The sequence below is a fragment of the Cololabis saira genome, chromosome 16 (genome assembly GCF_033807715.1).
Source record: "Cololabis saira isolate AMF1-May2022 chromosome 16, fColSai1.1, whole genome shotgun sequence".
NCBI classification, from domain to species: domain Eukaryota; kingdom Metazoa; phylum Chordata; class Actinopteri; order Beloniformes; family Belonidae; genus Cololabis; species Cololabis saira.
Window position 1 is genome coordinate 20,423,336 of NC_084602.1, and position 17,866 is coordinate 20,441,201.

At 40.0% G+C, this 17,866-nt stretch overlaps 1 protein-coding gene across 5 annotated transcripts in view; it reads left to right on the top strand.

Moving 5' to 3' along the window:
- impg1b (interphotoreceptor matrix proteoglycan 1b) overlaps window positions 1–17,866 on the top strand; it is a 31,061-nt gene that overhangs the window by 709 nt on the left and 12,486 nt on the right. For all 5 annotated transcript variants that reach the window (XR_009784261.1, XM_061743915.1, XM_061743914.1 and 2 more), the window contains exons 2-10: window positions 12,094–12,309; window positions 13,451–13,617; window positions 13,745–13,773; window positions 13,849–13,883; window positions 13,980–14,026; window positions 14,148–14,297; window positions 15,515–15,573; window positions 15,791–15,984; window positions 16,055–16,384. Coding sequence is in view for 4 of the 5 variants with exons in the window: in XM_061743915.1 (XP_061599899.1) it covers window positions 12,094–12,309; window positions 13,451–13,617; window positions 13,745–13,773; window positions 13,849–13,883; window positions 13,980–14,026; window positions 14,148–14,297; window positions 15,515–15,573; window positions 15,791–15,984; window positions 16,055–16,384 (1,227 nt within the window). In the remaining variant the exon portion in view is untranslated. The remainder of the gene's footprint in view (window positions 1–12,093; window positions 12,310–13,450; window positions 13,618–13,744; window positions 13,774–13,848; window positions 13,884–13,979; window positions 14,027–14,147; window positions 14,298–15,514; window positions 15,574–15,790; window positions 15,985–16,054; window positions 16,385–17,866) is intronic.

Sequence of the window (17,866 nt, forward strand, 5' to 3'; positions counted from 1 at the left end):
TTGGACTCAACTGAGATTTAAGCATGTTTTACAGGTTCACCTGTATTTGTGTAGTAATATAACAAGTCAATCCCACATTTTTACACTTCGGTAGCACATAAAAGGAGGATTTTCCAAATCAGCATGAAATGCCAGCTTAACCTCAAAACGATCTTTGATTTTTAGACATCAATCAAATGTCAAGAGTAAGCAAAGCATTTTTACGTTCATGACTAATCACTAAGAAATGGCAGTCACACGTGATGGGTGTTTTCTTGGAGAAACAGCATCATTTCACCAACGCGAACATTCGAGTCTGCTCTGATTGTAATTTACAGTGTGATGTGCCTGGGAGAGCTCATTATCCTGAAGGAAACAAAAGCCATTCTGTTCCCTGTGTCGCAGGACGCTAATCTTTTCTGGCTTGTAATTCTGCATTGGGGCCTTTTTGTCGGCTGCACAAGGCAATGGGGCCCACGCCAGTTCTCTCTCCTCTCACACAACCCTTGTGTCTGTGGACGTATAAGAACTCAAGCTTGGATGCCCAAGAACTTATTTGAAAGATGTGTTGCGAGTTTTAGGAAAACATCGCGTCTTAAAATAACTTAAGACCACCTTTTCCCTAGCTAAAATATCTGGGACAATTTGTTGAATGAATGTGCCTGACACCAGGGATTTCTTTCTTTTTTTCTCGGCATAAAGGCAGAGGCCACAGTGAGTGCCATCACATTCTCTCCATGCATTTGGTGCTGGGCTTGCTATTTCACAAAACATTATTATTATTATTATTATTATTATTATTATTATTATTATTATTATTAGTCTTAAAGATCCCATCATGCCCCAACTCATTCCTTTGTTAAGTCGTATCATTTTTATGTCAATATGTCATTTTTGTTGAAGCTGGTGACATCTCATAGAGCATCACAAGGTGTCATTTAGGGTCTCTGTACTGACACCCTGGTTGAGGCAGGTGTGATAATCATAGGACTTAAAGGTCCTCCACACGTTCAACAACAGCTATGTTTTCTGACTGACTCTACTGTGTGAGCTCATCGAAGGTGTAGGAAATACTTTACATTTGAAAATCCTACACTCTTTGTTTTAGCTTTTCAAAAAAAAACATTCAGTTCACTTGATATCAGGCCAGAATCACACTAACACACTCAACGGCTCAAATGACAGCATCCATTTCTGGTTTGAGCAAGCCCAACAATTGGTCTCCTCAGTTGAGCCCAATGCAGATTGTATTTAAAAAAGTTGCAGTTCCTTAACTTGCCACTAGAGGCTGGTTGCAAGAGCGAGCCAATCTCCATTGGCCCCCTTGTTAAAATCTACAACTTTGGAGCAGAACTAAACATTTAAAGCCTGGTTCAGAATTTCAGCTTTGTCACAACTTTAAGGAGTTAAACATGTATTATTCTTTCTTTTTTTTTACCACATCAGGTAAAATTGTATAACTCAACAAATTTATTTCAAATTCGGGGCACCGTCCTTTGATTTCTGTCTTGACTTCTGAGCATAATTTAACTGAGCTGACGGGTTGGCCTGGAAGGGGCTGTGGATGAAGCTTGGCTACCTTTGTCTGGACAAAAGCTACTCCCACTCCCCTCTCGCTCGTTAGCTGCTTTCTTGTCAAAACATCCAGTTCCTTTATTCAAGCCCCCGTCAGTGTTAAACTGGACCCTTTTGGATTGGCTTCCTTTGCTGGTCTTCCAAGCTCTTGCGCTCAGATAAAACCCCAGGGATCCTGTGACTGCTATCAGCAGCAACAGGAAGAGGGTCTGCACCAAGAAAGGCAGCCCTCCTTATTTGCATAAAGAGGCAGAAATGCATATGGTAAAGTAAAAGGAGGGGATGTAAAAACAAATAATGAATGTATAAGCAATGTATAAGCAAAAGGAAAAAAACTCTCTCTCTCTCTCTCTCTCTCTCTCTCTCTCTCTCTCTCTCTCTCTCTCTCTCTCTCTCTCTCTCTCTCTCTCTCTCTCTATATATATATATATATATATATATATATATATATATATATATATATATATATATATATATATATATATACATACAGTTTTTACAATTTTTTTCTGCTTTTATTTTTAATTATGTCAGTCCTCCATAGATAGTTTGGTAACTCCAGAGAGCTGCTGCTGAGAGCTCGGCGCCAAGCAGCGTAGTCAACCTTTGACTCGTTTGTAAGATGGGCTGTTGGAATTACTGTGCAGTGAAGTTAATGTCTCAGCGTGAGAAATGACGTGTGTGGCATGAGAGCGTGTGAACTTGCTGAAATGCCTGAGTCTCACGCCTAATGCGTGAGACTCGAGAGCCAGGATGGATGGATTGATTTGATCGGAATGATGTAAGGCAACGCCTTTAGGATCATAGAGTAGTATGAGCTAAGTCAAGCTAAAACAGCTAACTTTTATTAATTGGGCAAAAGTTTTTTGGCTTCTAGGTTTGATAATTCCATCTCATTTTTATATTATCTGAGGGTTATGTAGAGCCTGCCTCGGGAAGATGACGACCTCTACAAGAGAGAATTTTGAGCTGCAGGAAACCCTCAGCTGATATTTATATGATACATGAGATTAAGTTCTACAGAGTCAATGGTTCCGCATCATCTGTGCTATTACACAGACTCTGCCCAGCTGGCCTCCAGCAGGAAGGTCCCCCCTTATGATCCAGATCCTTCTCAAGGTTTTTCCTTGCCCTTGTTTGAATTAAAGGGGACCTATAATGAAAAACACGTTTTCTCTTGCTTTAACTTATATAAAGTGGTCTCCCCTCAGCCTGCCAACTCAGAGAAGGAGGAAAGCAACCAAATTCTGCAGTGTCTGTACAGCCGCCCGGATGAGCTGTCCAGTGTGATGTGGATCTGCGAGCCGTTCAGATTCTGCTCCCTTTCGTTGCGTAACGACGGGCGCGATTTACATCGGTTGGCCTCCGATGCGTGAAACCACGCCCACAACTAACTCCGCCGGCCGGAGCTTCCTCCATTTTTTCGTAGCGGTGTATCGCGTCATTCAGGCAGCCAATCAGCACAGAGCCTCATTATCATAGCCCCGCCCACTCAGAATCCTGCATAGATAATGAGGTTAGAGAATTGGAAGATAAAGACATGGCTCAGAGGCTGAATTTCTAATTTATTTAGCAAAAACAATCAAAAGCTTGTTTTTAAGACATTCAAGGTCTGTTTAAAATAGGTATTAGATGCCATAATAGGTCCCCTTTAAGGTTTTTCTCCCACCAGGGAGTTTTACCTGCCATTGTTTATGTTATGTTTATGTAATAATTGCTCGGGGGTCATGTCCTGGGTCTCTGGGAAGCGCCTAGAGACAACTTCCGCTGTAATAGACATTATGTAATAAACATGCCCTTACATGGCAACAATCTCCCACTTGACAATATCTGGTCTTCCCTTTTGTTAAATTAACTTTTGACCCACATAACAAACCTGCAGAAGTTTATTTTGTTCTGCTCAGATTTCCTTTCTAGTAAATAAAGAATTAATGTTCGAAAGTGGCCCGATTGTTTATTTCCTATTAAATATATCATCTGTATGTATACCTTCTTTTTCACATGCAACTGTAACAGTTGAGAATGTTTTTTTTTAATATATGCTATTTTCTTTTTCTTTTCTTTCTTTATTGAAATCATCATTCTGCATTTTGCATCATTCTTCCCTTAATCCAGGGAGGGCACAGTTTGATACTTGGGTCCAGTCTGTGTTTTGGGGGTCATAAATCCTGGCTTATTTCCTTAAGAGGTCCACTGAGATTTGCCAGCTGGCATCACAGTTAGTGCCTTACATCTGAAATAACTTTATTAATTAGGGTAACTGTCCAACGGAGGACTACGTAGACTTGACCACTGGAGTTTGTAACAACAACACTACAAACATTCACATTCTACATTAGTCGGGTGTCAGATTCGCTGTACAGGAACATTTCTCTGGGGTAAATGCTAAGGGGGACAGTGTTGTTGGCAGGAGGGTTATCATCATCTGCTGGGCTCCAGTCCCTAGTGCTGCCATTTGAAGTCACCTCTTCTTCAATCCTCCATCTCTGTCACCAAAAATGAACAGTGTCTCTAAGAATAGCTACAAGCTGTTTGCCACATAACTCCCAAACAGAATGGCAGGGCGTGCAGACTCTGCACAACAGACTATATTACTGGAAGCCTTTTGTGTTTGTGTGTGTGTGTGTGTGTGTGTGTGTGTGTGTGTGTGTGTGTGTGTGTGTGTGTGTGTGTGTGTGTGTGTGTGTGTGTGTGTGTGTGTGTGTGTGTGTGTGTGTGTGTGTGCAGGGGTTGGGGGTGGCGGGGGTGTAAGAGAGGAGTGAAGAACATCATGATTCCTCTTGTGGTTTCAATCAACTCTGACAAGTTTACTAAACTTTTTATTTTTTTTATTTTTTTGTGTCTCATTTATTAAAGCATTTCAAAAGTTACAGCAGTCCTCATAATTCTTTCTGGCAGGCGGGGTAGCACGGCTGGCTAAAGAGTTTGCTTTCCGAGATCAGCAGCAGAATAGGATGACCCCCAACTGGAAGGTCCAGCTGCACAACGTGTCAAGGACTCTGAACCCTGCTTGGAGCTAAATGTGCAATGATGAAGCACACAATGAAAAAAGCTTAAATGTTATAGTTTTTGTTACAAAATATCGCCACTGTGCAACATTTAATCAAAGTTCTGTTTGCCGAAATGTATATTGCATTGGTGCTCCAGTGGAAAAACTGCAGTTACTGTTACTGTTTTGATACTGATTTCTGCATGTGCAGAAGTTATCAGTGTATCAAAGTCCAAGTTAGTTTGTTATCTAGTAATTTTTAATTATGGTTCAATAGATAATTAGAAAACGAACAAATAAATTAAACTGGCCTACTTACAAATCAGTTGACTCCCCAAGAAACGATGCAAAGTACTTTACATTAGTGACACGTTAAACTAAAGTATCCTGTACTTACTGTACGAGTGTCTTCAATCTCGCAGTCAGTCAGTCTGCTTGTTTAAAGGGTGAAAAGTCCAATCTCGAGATACACCGGTGTCGGATCACACCATCCATCACGGTTTGAGCCAACGTGGACAAAGGAGGACTCCACTATTGAGAGAAGACTGGAGATTGTCAAAATGCATATTGACAAGCTTCTGGGAGACTGCGTTTTGGAAAGATGTGACAAAAATAGAGCTTTTTGGCAAGTCCCATCAGCTCTATATTGACAGACACAAAATGAAGCATTCATAGAAAAGTAGACTGTAGTTAATGTGAAACACAGAGGAGGCTCGGTTATGTTCTGGAGATGCTTTGCTCCTTCTGGTACAGGGTGTCTTGAATCTGTACAGGGACCATGAACTCTCAAGACTATCAAGACATTCTGGAGACAAATATGCTGCCCAGTCTCATAAAAACAGCTAGTCACACAAACACAAAACACAGTTAAAAACATCTGAGTGACTAAGAACACATCGGAGTATCCGAGGTTTCCTTCTTTGAATCCTGATCTAAATGCTAGTGAGCATCTGTAGAAAGAGGTGACACATTCAGTTTGCAGAGGGCACAAGTTTCATTACTCACTATTCAGTAAATTATTATATATTATTACTTTTGTCAGTTTCAAGTTATTTACGTGACCACTGTGGGTTTGTCTTTTTTCAAATGACAACAAATGTGTCCACACAGCTATCTCTACATCTTCCTTTCCTTTCCATTCATACGTACCTTTTTTATTCATCAATAAAAATATCAATGAATCCCTTTGACTGATCAGAATCAGAATCAGGTTTATTGGCCAAGTCAGGTCAAACAAAACCGGGAATTATATTCGGTATTTTTGCTCACTGCACAGTAAATAGACAAATGACAGCTCTTATTAACATATATACAATTTTAAAAAAAGTGAAAGGTGCAGCAGTGAGAGGTAGACATGGTTATTGAAAGGTGCATTGTTACAGCATATGATTGTGGTTATTATTATTATTATTGCACAGTGATTGATTACTCTGAGACTCCATGAGTGATGAGAGTTCATTAGAGCAACAGCTTGGGGGAAGAAACTGTCTCTGTCACTTTGACTGGAATGTTTCCAATTTATTGTGCTTATTCATTTTCATAAAATTATGAAAAAATTGTATCCTAACAGTAAAATCCTGACCCATGTCAGCAGCACAGGTTTCTCTCCATCCGGCCTTCACCCTATTTAGACGTCAACAAGGTTAATTGATTGATATTCAGTCTTTTATTCGTTTCTACAGATTAAAATATGGCGAGCCAGTGAATGAGTTGAGCTCTTTTTTTTCAGAATTAACACTACTGACGAATTAAATAGCAAGTAAGCAAATTAACTTACTTTTCTGCACTAGTCGAGTCAGTTAAAGAGTTATCATAGAAGTCACAGATGTCAGGCTTTTGATTTGTCAAAATGGTGAGTTTCTGCTTCATTGATTATAAAAGAGTCTTTTATTTTGGTGTTGAAAATGTCTGTATCCCAGAGAATGTCCAAACAATGACATTGTTGGGGTCACGTGACCCACTGGTTTCTGAAGATGTTTTTCTTCTTGTGGGGGCGTGGCCATGTTGCTTAAAGGGGACCTATTATGGCATCTAATACCTATTTTAAACAGGCCTTGAATGTCTTAAAAACAAGCTTTTGATTATTTTTGCTAAATACATTAGAAATTCACCTTCTAAACCATGTCTTTAGCATCCCAGTCTCTAACCTCCTTATCTATACTGGATTCTGAGTGGGCGGGGAGGTTATGAGAATGATTGGCTGCCTGAATGAAAAAATGGCGGAAGCTCCGGCCGGCGGAGTTACACCGTGTCCTAACTGCATGCGATGCGAGCGATGCGAGCGAGCGTCAGCGACAAAATCAATTCCATTGCTTTATTTTCTATTGGACTGTCCTAACTGGGCACAGCGACGCAGTGATGAGCAGTGCGACGCAGCGCTGCGCGCCGTTTTGAGCTGAGCATTTGTCGGATGCCCTGCTTCTATTTTCTTCCTGTCGCTCGAAAAGCCGGTTGAAAGCTCTGTAGGAAACGGTCATGGATAAGGAACGGCTGATCCAGTTAGTTGAAATGAGAAGTTATCTCTATGATACCTCCTCATTTCACTACCAAAACCTCAATAAAGTGGCAACTGGATGGAGGGAGATCGCCAGGGAGCTGGAAGTTTTTGACCGTTATTTTTGTGTGTTTTTGTCAGGATGCTGAGCAGACGTTAATTTACCGTTAGCTTCTGTTAATGTACTATAGCTACTGTTAAACCGTTGAGGGAGGGTAGTTATCAAGTTCACCACAATAATATGGCCTGTTAGAGTTAAACAACAATTAATAACAGAGCTGCATATTAACGGTTTCAGTGTGGACAGAGAGCCAAAGAGTCCGATGTCACGCAGTGCGACGTGATAGTCGGACGCTCGCATGCAGTTAGGACACGGTGTTAGTTGTGGGCGTGGTTTGCATTTTGGTTACGTTACGAAAGGGAGCAGAATCTGAACGGCTCGTAGAACCCACATCACACTGGATGGCTCATCCGGGCGGCTGTACAGACACTGCAGAATTCAGGGACGTGCGGTCAGGGGAGGCAGGTGAGGCAGAGCCTCACCTGTCATCATGTCAAGTAACAAAAATAAATAATTAGAACATCAAATTTATACTAATATATGTCCACAGATCTTTATGAATGACTAATTTTGAACATTTATTATAATCAAAATCGCTGAATTTGCCTATTTCCTGTTCAAATACAGGGCTGAAACGTGAGGTGAGGCAGCAGCGAGCCGAGCCGAGCTCTGATTGCGCAATCCATCACAAACTGGGTTGATACGTGCGATTGGCGCGTGCTGGTTGCCGTATCTCTGCATGTCGCCAATATAAAGTTTGCAGATAGGCCTACGTTTATTTGACCTGATTTTACACAGTCTGGCTAATGTCTTTAACCATTAAAGTTTAATGTTTGTTAGTGAGATATTTAGTTCCGCTGATGGGACATAAAACCGCAGTGAAAAAGGCACAGGGTGAGGCAGACAATACTCTGCCTCACCTGAAGGGGGCGAACGTGAGTCAACGCCGTTCGCTCATGTACTAAAATAAGGAGGACTTTTACAACAAAGTAACGGAGGTTTTTGTGGCGAAGGACAGGCGCATGGACTTCATTTACAAATAAAAGTAAGACCAAAAACACTTTCAATCTATAAAAGAGATTAAACTAAGAAAAATACAATAGAATATTTAAAAACTAAATTTTGGCCTTAAATAAAATATTCTTTGTTTTTCTTTTCATGCTTTTTGTTGAGCAATCTGTATTAAATTGATTAAAGTATCAGAATTAAACGTTTTAAAAACAACTGAATATTTCACTAAAGGTCAAAATTTAAATCTGTGGTTTTGTACACCAGTCTAGATACTCTCATTTATGTTGTATGAATTATAGAATTGCGACGGCCTGATACATGGAGGGTGTAGTGCAAATGCATGTTTTTTCTTACCTTTACGTATCTGTAATATGTACCGTGTGTGCCCGTGTGTTTTTTTGTGAAGAATGCTGATGAGATATGAAATAACCAGTAGTAGCCAATTGAATAAGCTACCCTTTTTGGTTTATATATTTGTAAATCTGACACTAAAGGAGTCAGTGCCTCACCAACCATGAACCTCACCGCACGTCACTGGCAGAATTTGGTTGCTTTCCTCCTTCTCTGAGTTGGCAGGCTGAGGGGAGACCACTTTGTATATGTTAAAGCAAGAAAAAACGTGTTTTTCATAATAGGTCCCCTCTAACAAGCCGGTGCAAACACACCCACCGCATGTCAATCAAGGTAAGCTTTGCTCCCAGGTCATTCAGCCGAACCCCGCTGAACATCTGCAGAGCTGCCGTCAGACGTGTAGAGCAGGATACACCGATATCACAGTGACTCGAGGGCGAAAACAAAAGTGACTGTTACGTTTGGCCGAGGGGGTTCGTACAAACAGGTGGTTAATTCGTTAAGTGCGGTAGCGTGACAATTACTGATGAGGAAGTGATAACAGCTAGACATTGGCTGAGCCGACTGTCAATCAATCATAAATATATATATATATACATATTTAAAAGTTTATATTTATTTATATATACATAAATAAATGTATTGATTGATATAAACTCTCCTAGCATGGTACAAAAAAAGAATTCCCCCCTCAGAGTTGTCATCGATGTGATATCAAATGATTGGGATCAATATGGATTTTTGAAGGAGGCTGTAAATATGTTTATTTTTGCTCTAAAGTTGGATATTTTAACATGGGAGTCAATCAGGGCCGTTCCTGACCCATTTGGCGCCCTAGGCAAAATATTTGCTGGCGCCCCCCCACCCCGTTCCTGTCCCGTCCCATCCACTACCACCACACACACACACACACACACACACACACACACACACACACACACACACACACACACACACACACACACACACACACACACACACACACACACACACACACACACACACACACACACAGAATAGCAATTTCTTGGATGTATTAAATAATTAAATATATAATATGTAATAAATAAGTAATACAACAACTCAGTGCAGCAATTAAATAAAGAAACAAGTGCAAACACAAACAAAATTTCAAATAGTAAAATAGGTCAAGTAAAAGGTATTGCACACAAATAACAACTACTACCAATAATAACTATATACAAAATACCCTGTAAAAACCTCAATTTAGCCCACAACATCTTACAATAACAATTTTAACAACAATAACAACAGCATTATAGCCATTGACCGGCTAACATGTTAGCATCGCTCCCGTTTTCCCAACAATTATCTAGATTTTCAGCAGACAATCAGAAGTAAGTTTAACAATAAAACGTGAGGATTACTTAAATGCACATGATTGTCAAGGTCAGGGGTGGAGCAGGGGTCCCAGCCTAGGGGGGGCGAAGCATTCTAGATGGGCCCTTGTGGCCTAAACATCCCCGTTAAAACATAATAGCTAAAAAAAATGCCACAGATCTCGGATACACAACCACAGCACGCAGGGGACATGGTCAGAACTATTCAAATGAGGTTTCAGCACCATGGATTTACCAGTCATTATGTCAAACCTAACTATAACCCTAATGCAGACTTTAAGATATAAGTATCAAACTGGAGATAAAAATCAAATGACATCCAGTGATGTCTATGGAAGCTAATTTCTTCCAGTAAAAGAAAAAAATAAGATGAAATCTTAGCCTTAAAAATAAAAATATCATATTTTGTCATAATTTTGACATAAAAAGTCATAATTTCAACTTTTTATCTCATAATTATGACTTTCTATCTCATAATTTCGACTTTCTATCTCATAATTTCGGCTTTCTATCTCATAATTTCAACTTTTTATCTCATAATTTCGGCTTTCTATCTCATAATTCTGACTTTCTATCTCATAATTTCGACTTTCTATCTCATAATTTCGACTTTCTATCTCATAATTTCGACTTTATATCTCATAATTTCGACTTTATATCTCATAATTTCGACTTTATATCTCATAATTATGACTTTATATCTCATAATTATGACTTATCGTGGGGATATTTTTACTTTTAAGGTTTTAAGTTTTAAGGTTAAAGTTTTCATCTTAGCCATAGATGTCGGATTGGCTGAGTAGATCAATTCAGACACGTGTGTTCAACCTACACTACAGTTTACAATGTGCGACATGTATTTAACACAATCAGACACGGTGGTCAGCGTCATGACAATGTTATCAGAAATAATTAATATTATGACAGCTTACCAATGATGGTTTCATCCAGGGGTGGGCAGAAAACCCCAACAAAACATATTTCCATCCACATCAAAACATATTTCCTGCTTTAAGGCTCCTTCTGATGCGACAACTGGCTAAAGGCTGATTTATGGTTCTGCGTTACAACGACGCAGAGCTACGGCGTAGTGGGTGGGGGAGGGGGCGCCGCACGCGAGTGTGTTGAGGTGAGGGACCGCAGCAAAATTACCAGAGAGGCAGAAGGATGCAGCCAGGCAGAAATTAAAATTAGAAAAACGATTCCCTTATTATTTAAAGACGTTTGGCTATATATGTACTGTTGTTGTTTTTTAGTGTATTCATTTCAAATTTTTCAAAAAAAAAATGTTTTTTTTCAAAAAAAAAAAAAAAAAAACAGCTGGTTGCATGGCGCCCCCTGGCATGCTGGCGCCCCTAGCATTTGCCTAACCTGCCCTATGGGCGGAACGGCCCTGGAGTCAATGGAAACTGGCTCACTTTTGCAGCCAGCCTCGAATCTGTTTTATTCTGGGTTTTTTGATGTACTTCCCATCGTAGCTGGTTGTATTGCAGCAGAGTTTCATGTGTGGACAGTGAATTATTTTAGGAAGATGCAACAGTAACCCAGTTGAAAACAGGATACTGTGGCATGTAAACATCTGATGTAGGTCTCTGAGAAGGGAACTTTCACATGGTCAGAAATCTAAACAAATGCCTGACTGTGCACAATACTATGTTTTTGTTTTGAAAAGAAAAAAATCCCATCCTTTTTAGAGTTTTACCTCTACGTCAGAAAAGATCTCTATCTTTTCCTTTTTACTGGAAGCAAATCTTTGCCACTACATCATTATTGTCAATCCACTTTACTCTACAACCGCTGCACTTTACACAAACTTTAAAGTTGGTCTGAAGTGGATTTAAAAGGGACGAATTCACCAGAGTTGATGCCTAACCTGGCCACCCATTCACTTCGGGAGACTTGTCTCTTGTAAAACGAGACTAGTACCGTCTCCGTTCACATACTCTCATCAGTACGAAATGTACCAAACCACCTGCAACAAAGCGGGGGCGGGCTTTGATCAATAGCTCACACAGGAAGTCCAAACACCATTATTCATAACAACCAGTACGGCTTGAAAGTGACTAAAGTTTTATGTTTTAAACTGAAACCGCACAGCTATGGATGTAGCCTCAGTATACTAGAGCATTTTTTATCTTGAAATATGTGTGTCATTACCCAAAAGCCATCATTACAGTCCACAAAATTAGAGCTAATTATGTTTGCGTTTACTGTAATTACTGTGTGCTTGTTACAAATACTCCTGACTAACATGATAACTTTATTCCTGCAGGGTTTCACGACTACGGCTTTTCTGGACTCAGGGATGCAAAGTACCGGCACTTTCTGGAAGTTCCCAGACCGATCAGTCACGACACCAACGTCAGAGCGGACCAGGAGAGACACCGAGTCAAGAGGTCGACGGCGTTCACCACGGGTGTCAAAGTGTGCCCTCAGGAGACCATGAAAGCAGTGATCAGCAGCCATCGGGCCTATTACAAACTCAGAGGTAAGAGGAAAGCTCCACTTTAATGCTAGCTAATTAAACTTTCTGAATTTTAAACGCAGTCACCATTAGACTTTTAAAAGGAGGCTCATTTTTTTTCAAACAATTGCATAATGTGAAAAGAGAATAAATCATTTTATCAGTGGTGAATAAAGGGAAGAAGGTTTTGCAGATATCATTATGAGCAAATTTAATCTCAAAGATTTTTTTATTGTCATTTCAACACATGTAATAGATGGAATTACATTTGTTCCCCTGGTCCCGGTGCCGGCCAAATGACACAATTAGATAAGTAGTAAAATTAGCATAAGTGAAGAAAAGACATCAGTCACAGTCAGCAGCAGATTGACAGTATATGCGCTTCTCCAAATCTAACACATGGATGTTTTTATATAAACTAATGCTCCTCTCCTGAGATAAGCAGCGAGACGCCTCCAATAGCGTTAAATGCAAATTTCACCCCTGTCCAAGAGAGGTGGACTGTGGGCTGCCGTGGCCATTGTGACTGTTACAATTGGTTAGTAATCAAACCGCTCCTGACAGCTGGCTCAGCAGCAGGAGGTTTTAAAACGACGGCAGATTAATTCTGCATGTTGGAGGTAAAAGCGTTGCTTCAGAAATGAGTTTGGCTGGAAATACATTTCCCACAGGCCTCAAGATATTGGACAAAGTGATGTGTGAGTCCGATGAAGCGTGCTACAGCTTTGGGATAATTATTAATTTAGCATTTTATTTGTTTTCTTTTTTTAAATTTTGTAATTTTAATCTTCACAAAAATGTCATCATTGATTTTTAAGCACATTGCCTGACATTTCTGAAATGACATGTAGTCACATTGTCACATTAAATATTCCTTGTATTTTAATACATTAAAGACTTATTGCAGGGAAACCTTCCTCTGAAGAGAGTTAAGACAATTATAATCTCCATGTGCAGACATGCACGGATCAGGAACGACAGTAATCTTTATCCTTGTATTTGATTTCTTCCCACTCTAATCACCATCCTGTATGAGCATATGTAATTATATTAGCGATATATAAACCATTTGAATGACTTTTCTATAATATAAGATGATGTCTCACCTATATTCGCTTTTTGAAATATATTGTTTCATTAAAAAAGTGTCATGGTTTCTCTTCAGTTTGCCAGGAAGCAATTTGGGAAGCATTTCGGATTTTCCTGGACCGAGTCCCAGATGCAGAGGAGTACAGAGCGTGGGTTTACACCTGCCAGCACGAAAACCTCTGCATGGACGACCTGGCCCACAATTTCAGCAGCTCTCAGGAACACCTGGACATGGTGGCCCAAGTGAGCAAAACAGCCTCACAGAGGCCGTCAGAACTGCACAATGCACGGCAACTTGCTCACACCATGCGCTACATTTCAGTCTGTGTTTTCAAGCTGTAATAGCTGCTATCTTGCTGTTTATTTCCAGAGGGTTTCCGAGCAGGGTGAAAGTGACGGGTAGGTACAAAGGCAAAATTACAAGGATATCACAGATGAGACTTTTTTTTAACATTTATACTCTTTGATTTCCAGTTTCATAGCAGGGACTCCTGAACCAGGCAGTGACTGTAAGATTTCCATATATTTTTAAAGAAGCAATATAATAACTAGAGCTCAACACGTGTCGGTAAATGATTAATTGTGGGGATGCTGTTTGGTCTCAGGTAGCTGGACTCCCCCTATGATCCTGCTGCCAACGGAAGCTGGTGAAGTAAGTCAAGCTTCAAACTTTAATCCGTGTTTTTCCCGTCCTGTCAGAGTTCAAATTTGTATTTCGTTGTCTAAACGCACTTCACATTAGCAGTTGTGTCCGCCGGCTTTTTCTTCGTCAGATCAAAGAGGATCCCAACTTGCTCAAGGAGAACTATGAGGAATACATTGTGGAGTTCAGCATCACCATTGTGGACCCGGTATACAACCAGCTGCTCAGCAACCCTGAGGCGCTGCAGTACGACGACATTGCAGGACAGCTCAGAGACAAGGTGAGATCAAATGCCTGCAGTCGATGTCGGCATTCCTCTGAGCTGTGTTTACCGTTCCTCAATCACCGCCAGCCAACAGATAGCAGGGCTGCTCATTATTCCCCCTCCTGCACCAATGGCAGCTCTTGAAGGCAGTGTTGTATAACTGCAGGATGTAAATGCCAACTTCTATTATGCTGTGAGGTGTAAAACTCCCCCTGATTGATTTAACAGCTTTAAAGCTGCACAGGGACCTTAGATAAAAGCTCTCAATGACCGTGAACCTAGAATAGTAGGATGTTGACTTGGAGATTATCGCTAACGTAAAACAAAGCACCGACGCTCCAGCTGCACCTCTTAAGAAATTATTTTTAATGGAAGAGTTATGAGCATGCAGTATCTTTCAAGGAAATGCATACTCTTACTGCCATGTCTGCAGCTCTTCTCAAGCCCCATCATAAGAGATAAGCAATGTGTCTGTGTGCAGATCTGTGCCTGGCTGAGTCCTAGTGCACGTCTGTGTGATTTAAAATATAATAAATAAGAATTTCTCCTGGAAACCTGGTGTCTGCTGTCCTGTCTGGTGACCCCATAGCAGCGAGGCTCGCTACAGTGTCATTTGTCCATCTGTGGACATAAACCTCCAATTAAATCCACACACATATTGAGTCAGGTGAAGGATGTGCAACCACCAAGAGAAGATGCCAGTATGGCTTATTTATTTATCTATGTTTTACAATAGTGGAAACGCTACTGACATATACAGTATTGTGCATTTGGAGCTTCACACTACGAGATAATCCTCAATGATTCAGTCCAAGTTTGCCCCTCAATAAAGTCCCGATCATCTTGAAGCCTCTGCAGATGAACTGATCAGATATTCCTGTTACACGAGGTCTATTAAAAGTGTTATAATCTGCTCGGATCAATATTTGCAACACAAAGGTTTCAAACTGTAAACGTGAGATCTGTATTGTCTGGGTCGTATCTCTTGGTTCAAGTGCTCTGTAAACAATAATAATGATAAGAAAAAAAGAAAAAGGGAAATGAAACAAACAAGCGTGGCAATTCGTTTTAAACTGTCCACATTACCTCAGTTATAATAAGCTACCTATTTAAGTTCATGTTAACTTATAATGTCCATAAATGTCTGAGAGCAAAAGGAAGACCAACCACCTTTATTCCTAGACCTTTCCAGACCAATCTGCCTAATTCTGTCCTATTCCTTCTCTTTGTAGATGCTTCAAGTGTTTAAAAAAGTTCCAGGATTCAAAGAATTACGCATGCTGGGATTTCGGTGGGTTGAAAAGCGTTTTATTAAATGTTTCATCAGATGTTTGGCATCATTTGCTATTTACTCGATTGTGATAGATTGCAAAGTAAGACACACACAAAAAAAGGTTTATATAGCAAATGTCAAATGAGGAACCATAAAATCCCACAAAACTTTTCCGATAAGAGAGGCAGAAATATTTACCAGAGAAAAAACTTTAACCCTGTGTTGTGTCCATCAGATCAGAGGATACGTCAGTGCGCTATGCAGTCGTGTTTAATGGAGAAACAGAGCTCAATGGTGTTTTTGAGGGTTTGGAGGAGCCAAAAGCAGATGAAGATGTGAATGCTCCTAAACTGAAGCACATTATTGTAAAGGCCTTGAAAAAGGAGCCTTCGCTCTTGATGGACATGCAGACCCTCAGCTTTGAGGCTGGTAAGCCTCATCATAATGTTATTCAATTTAACAGAATAACAAGCCAGTAATAGTAACTTTTTTTTTTCAGTAACTACACTCTATCCAGTGGAGAAGCTTGGCCTGAACCCTGTCAAGACCGTTGTATCAGAGGATGACCCCACAGCTGAGGACAACCCTCCCGCCGAACGTCTATTCCCCACCACAGCAGTGATGGACGGCTCATTAGCAGCTTCAACTGTCAAACCAGAAACACACACGCTCGTGCCTTTCATCCCCACCGTCCTCCCAGACACCACCTCTGCTGTCACCGTGGACTCTCCTTTAATGGCAGCAACAGAGGAGTCGGCTACAGGAAAACTGGAAACTATCACAGAGGGGGAAGGAGAGGAACTTGTGGAGGAGATCCCGCCAACTGAACGTGAGTGTGTGTGGAGGCGAGAACAGACTATGAGGAGCAGGTAACGGGTAATGTATTCAACGGGCCCTTTCTTGATCTCTAACCGTCACGTTAATGCACAACGACATGCTGATTCTAAACCAGATTCCATCCATCCATCCATTATCTATACCCGCTTTATCCTTTGCAGGGTCACGGGGGTCTGCTGGAGCCTATCCCAGCTATCTTCAGGCGAGAGGCACTACCGTAACCAGATTCTGAACCCTAAAACCAGAGCTTAGCTGTCAAACGTCTCTTTACTCCTGTGGACTAAAATATAAACTGTTTTTTGTAAAGCTTCCCTATAAAGTCTGCACGTGTAACAGGAAAACAAATGGTAGGAATACTTGTCATGTTCAACATGTTGGATTGGATTGGATTGGATTCAACTTTAATAATCCCCAAAGGGAAAACTTCATTGCCACCATGGCCACAACAATACAACATAAGACAATCAACAATACACATTAACGATATCTCCGCCTAGGGACAGCAGTGGATCAATACTAGGGATGGGCGGTATGGGCTAAAAAATGTATCACGATAATTTCTGGCATTTATCCCGATAACGATAAAAATTACGATAAAAAAAAATACTAATTCAACTCTACCTTTGTAACTATAAACTTATCTCATCATCATTTCTTTCTTTCTTTCTTTCTTTCTTTCTTTCTTTCTTTCTTTCTTTCTTTCTTTCTTTCTTTCTTTCTTTCTTCCAGACTCATTTCTTTCTTTCTTTCAGGCTCATTTCTTTCTTTCAGGCTCATTTCTTTCTTTTTCGCTCATTTCTTTCTTTCTTTCTTTCTTTCTTTCTTTCTTTCTTTCTTTCTTTCTTTCTTTCTTTCTTTCTTTCAGGCTAATTTCTTTCTTTCTTTCATTCTTTCTTTCTTTCTTTCTTTCTTTCTTTCAGGCTAATTTCTTTCTTTCTTTCATTCTTTCTTTCTTTCTTTCAGGCTCATTTCTTTCTTTCTTTCTTTCTTTCTTTCTTTCTTTCTTTCTTTCTTTCTTTCTTTCTGGCTCATTTCTTTCTTTCTTTCTTTCTGGCTCATTTCTTTCTTTCTTTCTTTCTTTCTTTCTTTCTTTCTTTCTTTCTTTCTTTCTTTCTTTCTTTCTTTCTTTCTTTCTTTCTTTCTTTCTTTCTTTCTGGCTCATTTCTTTCTTTCTTTCTTTCTTTCTTTCTTTCTTTCTTTCTTTCTTTCTTTCTTTCTTTCTTTCTTTCTTTCTTTCTTTCTTTCAGGCTAATTTCTTTCTTTCTTTCATTCTTTCTTTCTTTCTTTCAGGCTCATTTCTTTCTTTCTTTCTTTCTTTCTTTCAGGCTCATTTCTTTCTTTCTTTCTTTCTTTCTTTCTTTCTTTCTTTCTTTCTTTCAGGCTCATTTCTTTCAGGCTCATTTCTTTCTTTCTTTCTTTCTTTCTTTCTTTCTTTCTTTCTTTCTTTCTTTCTTTCTTTCTTTCTTTCTTTCTT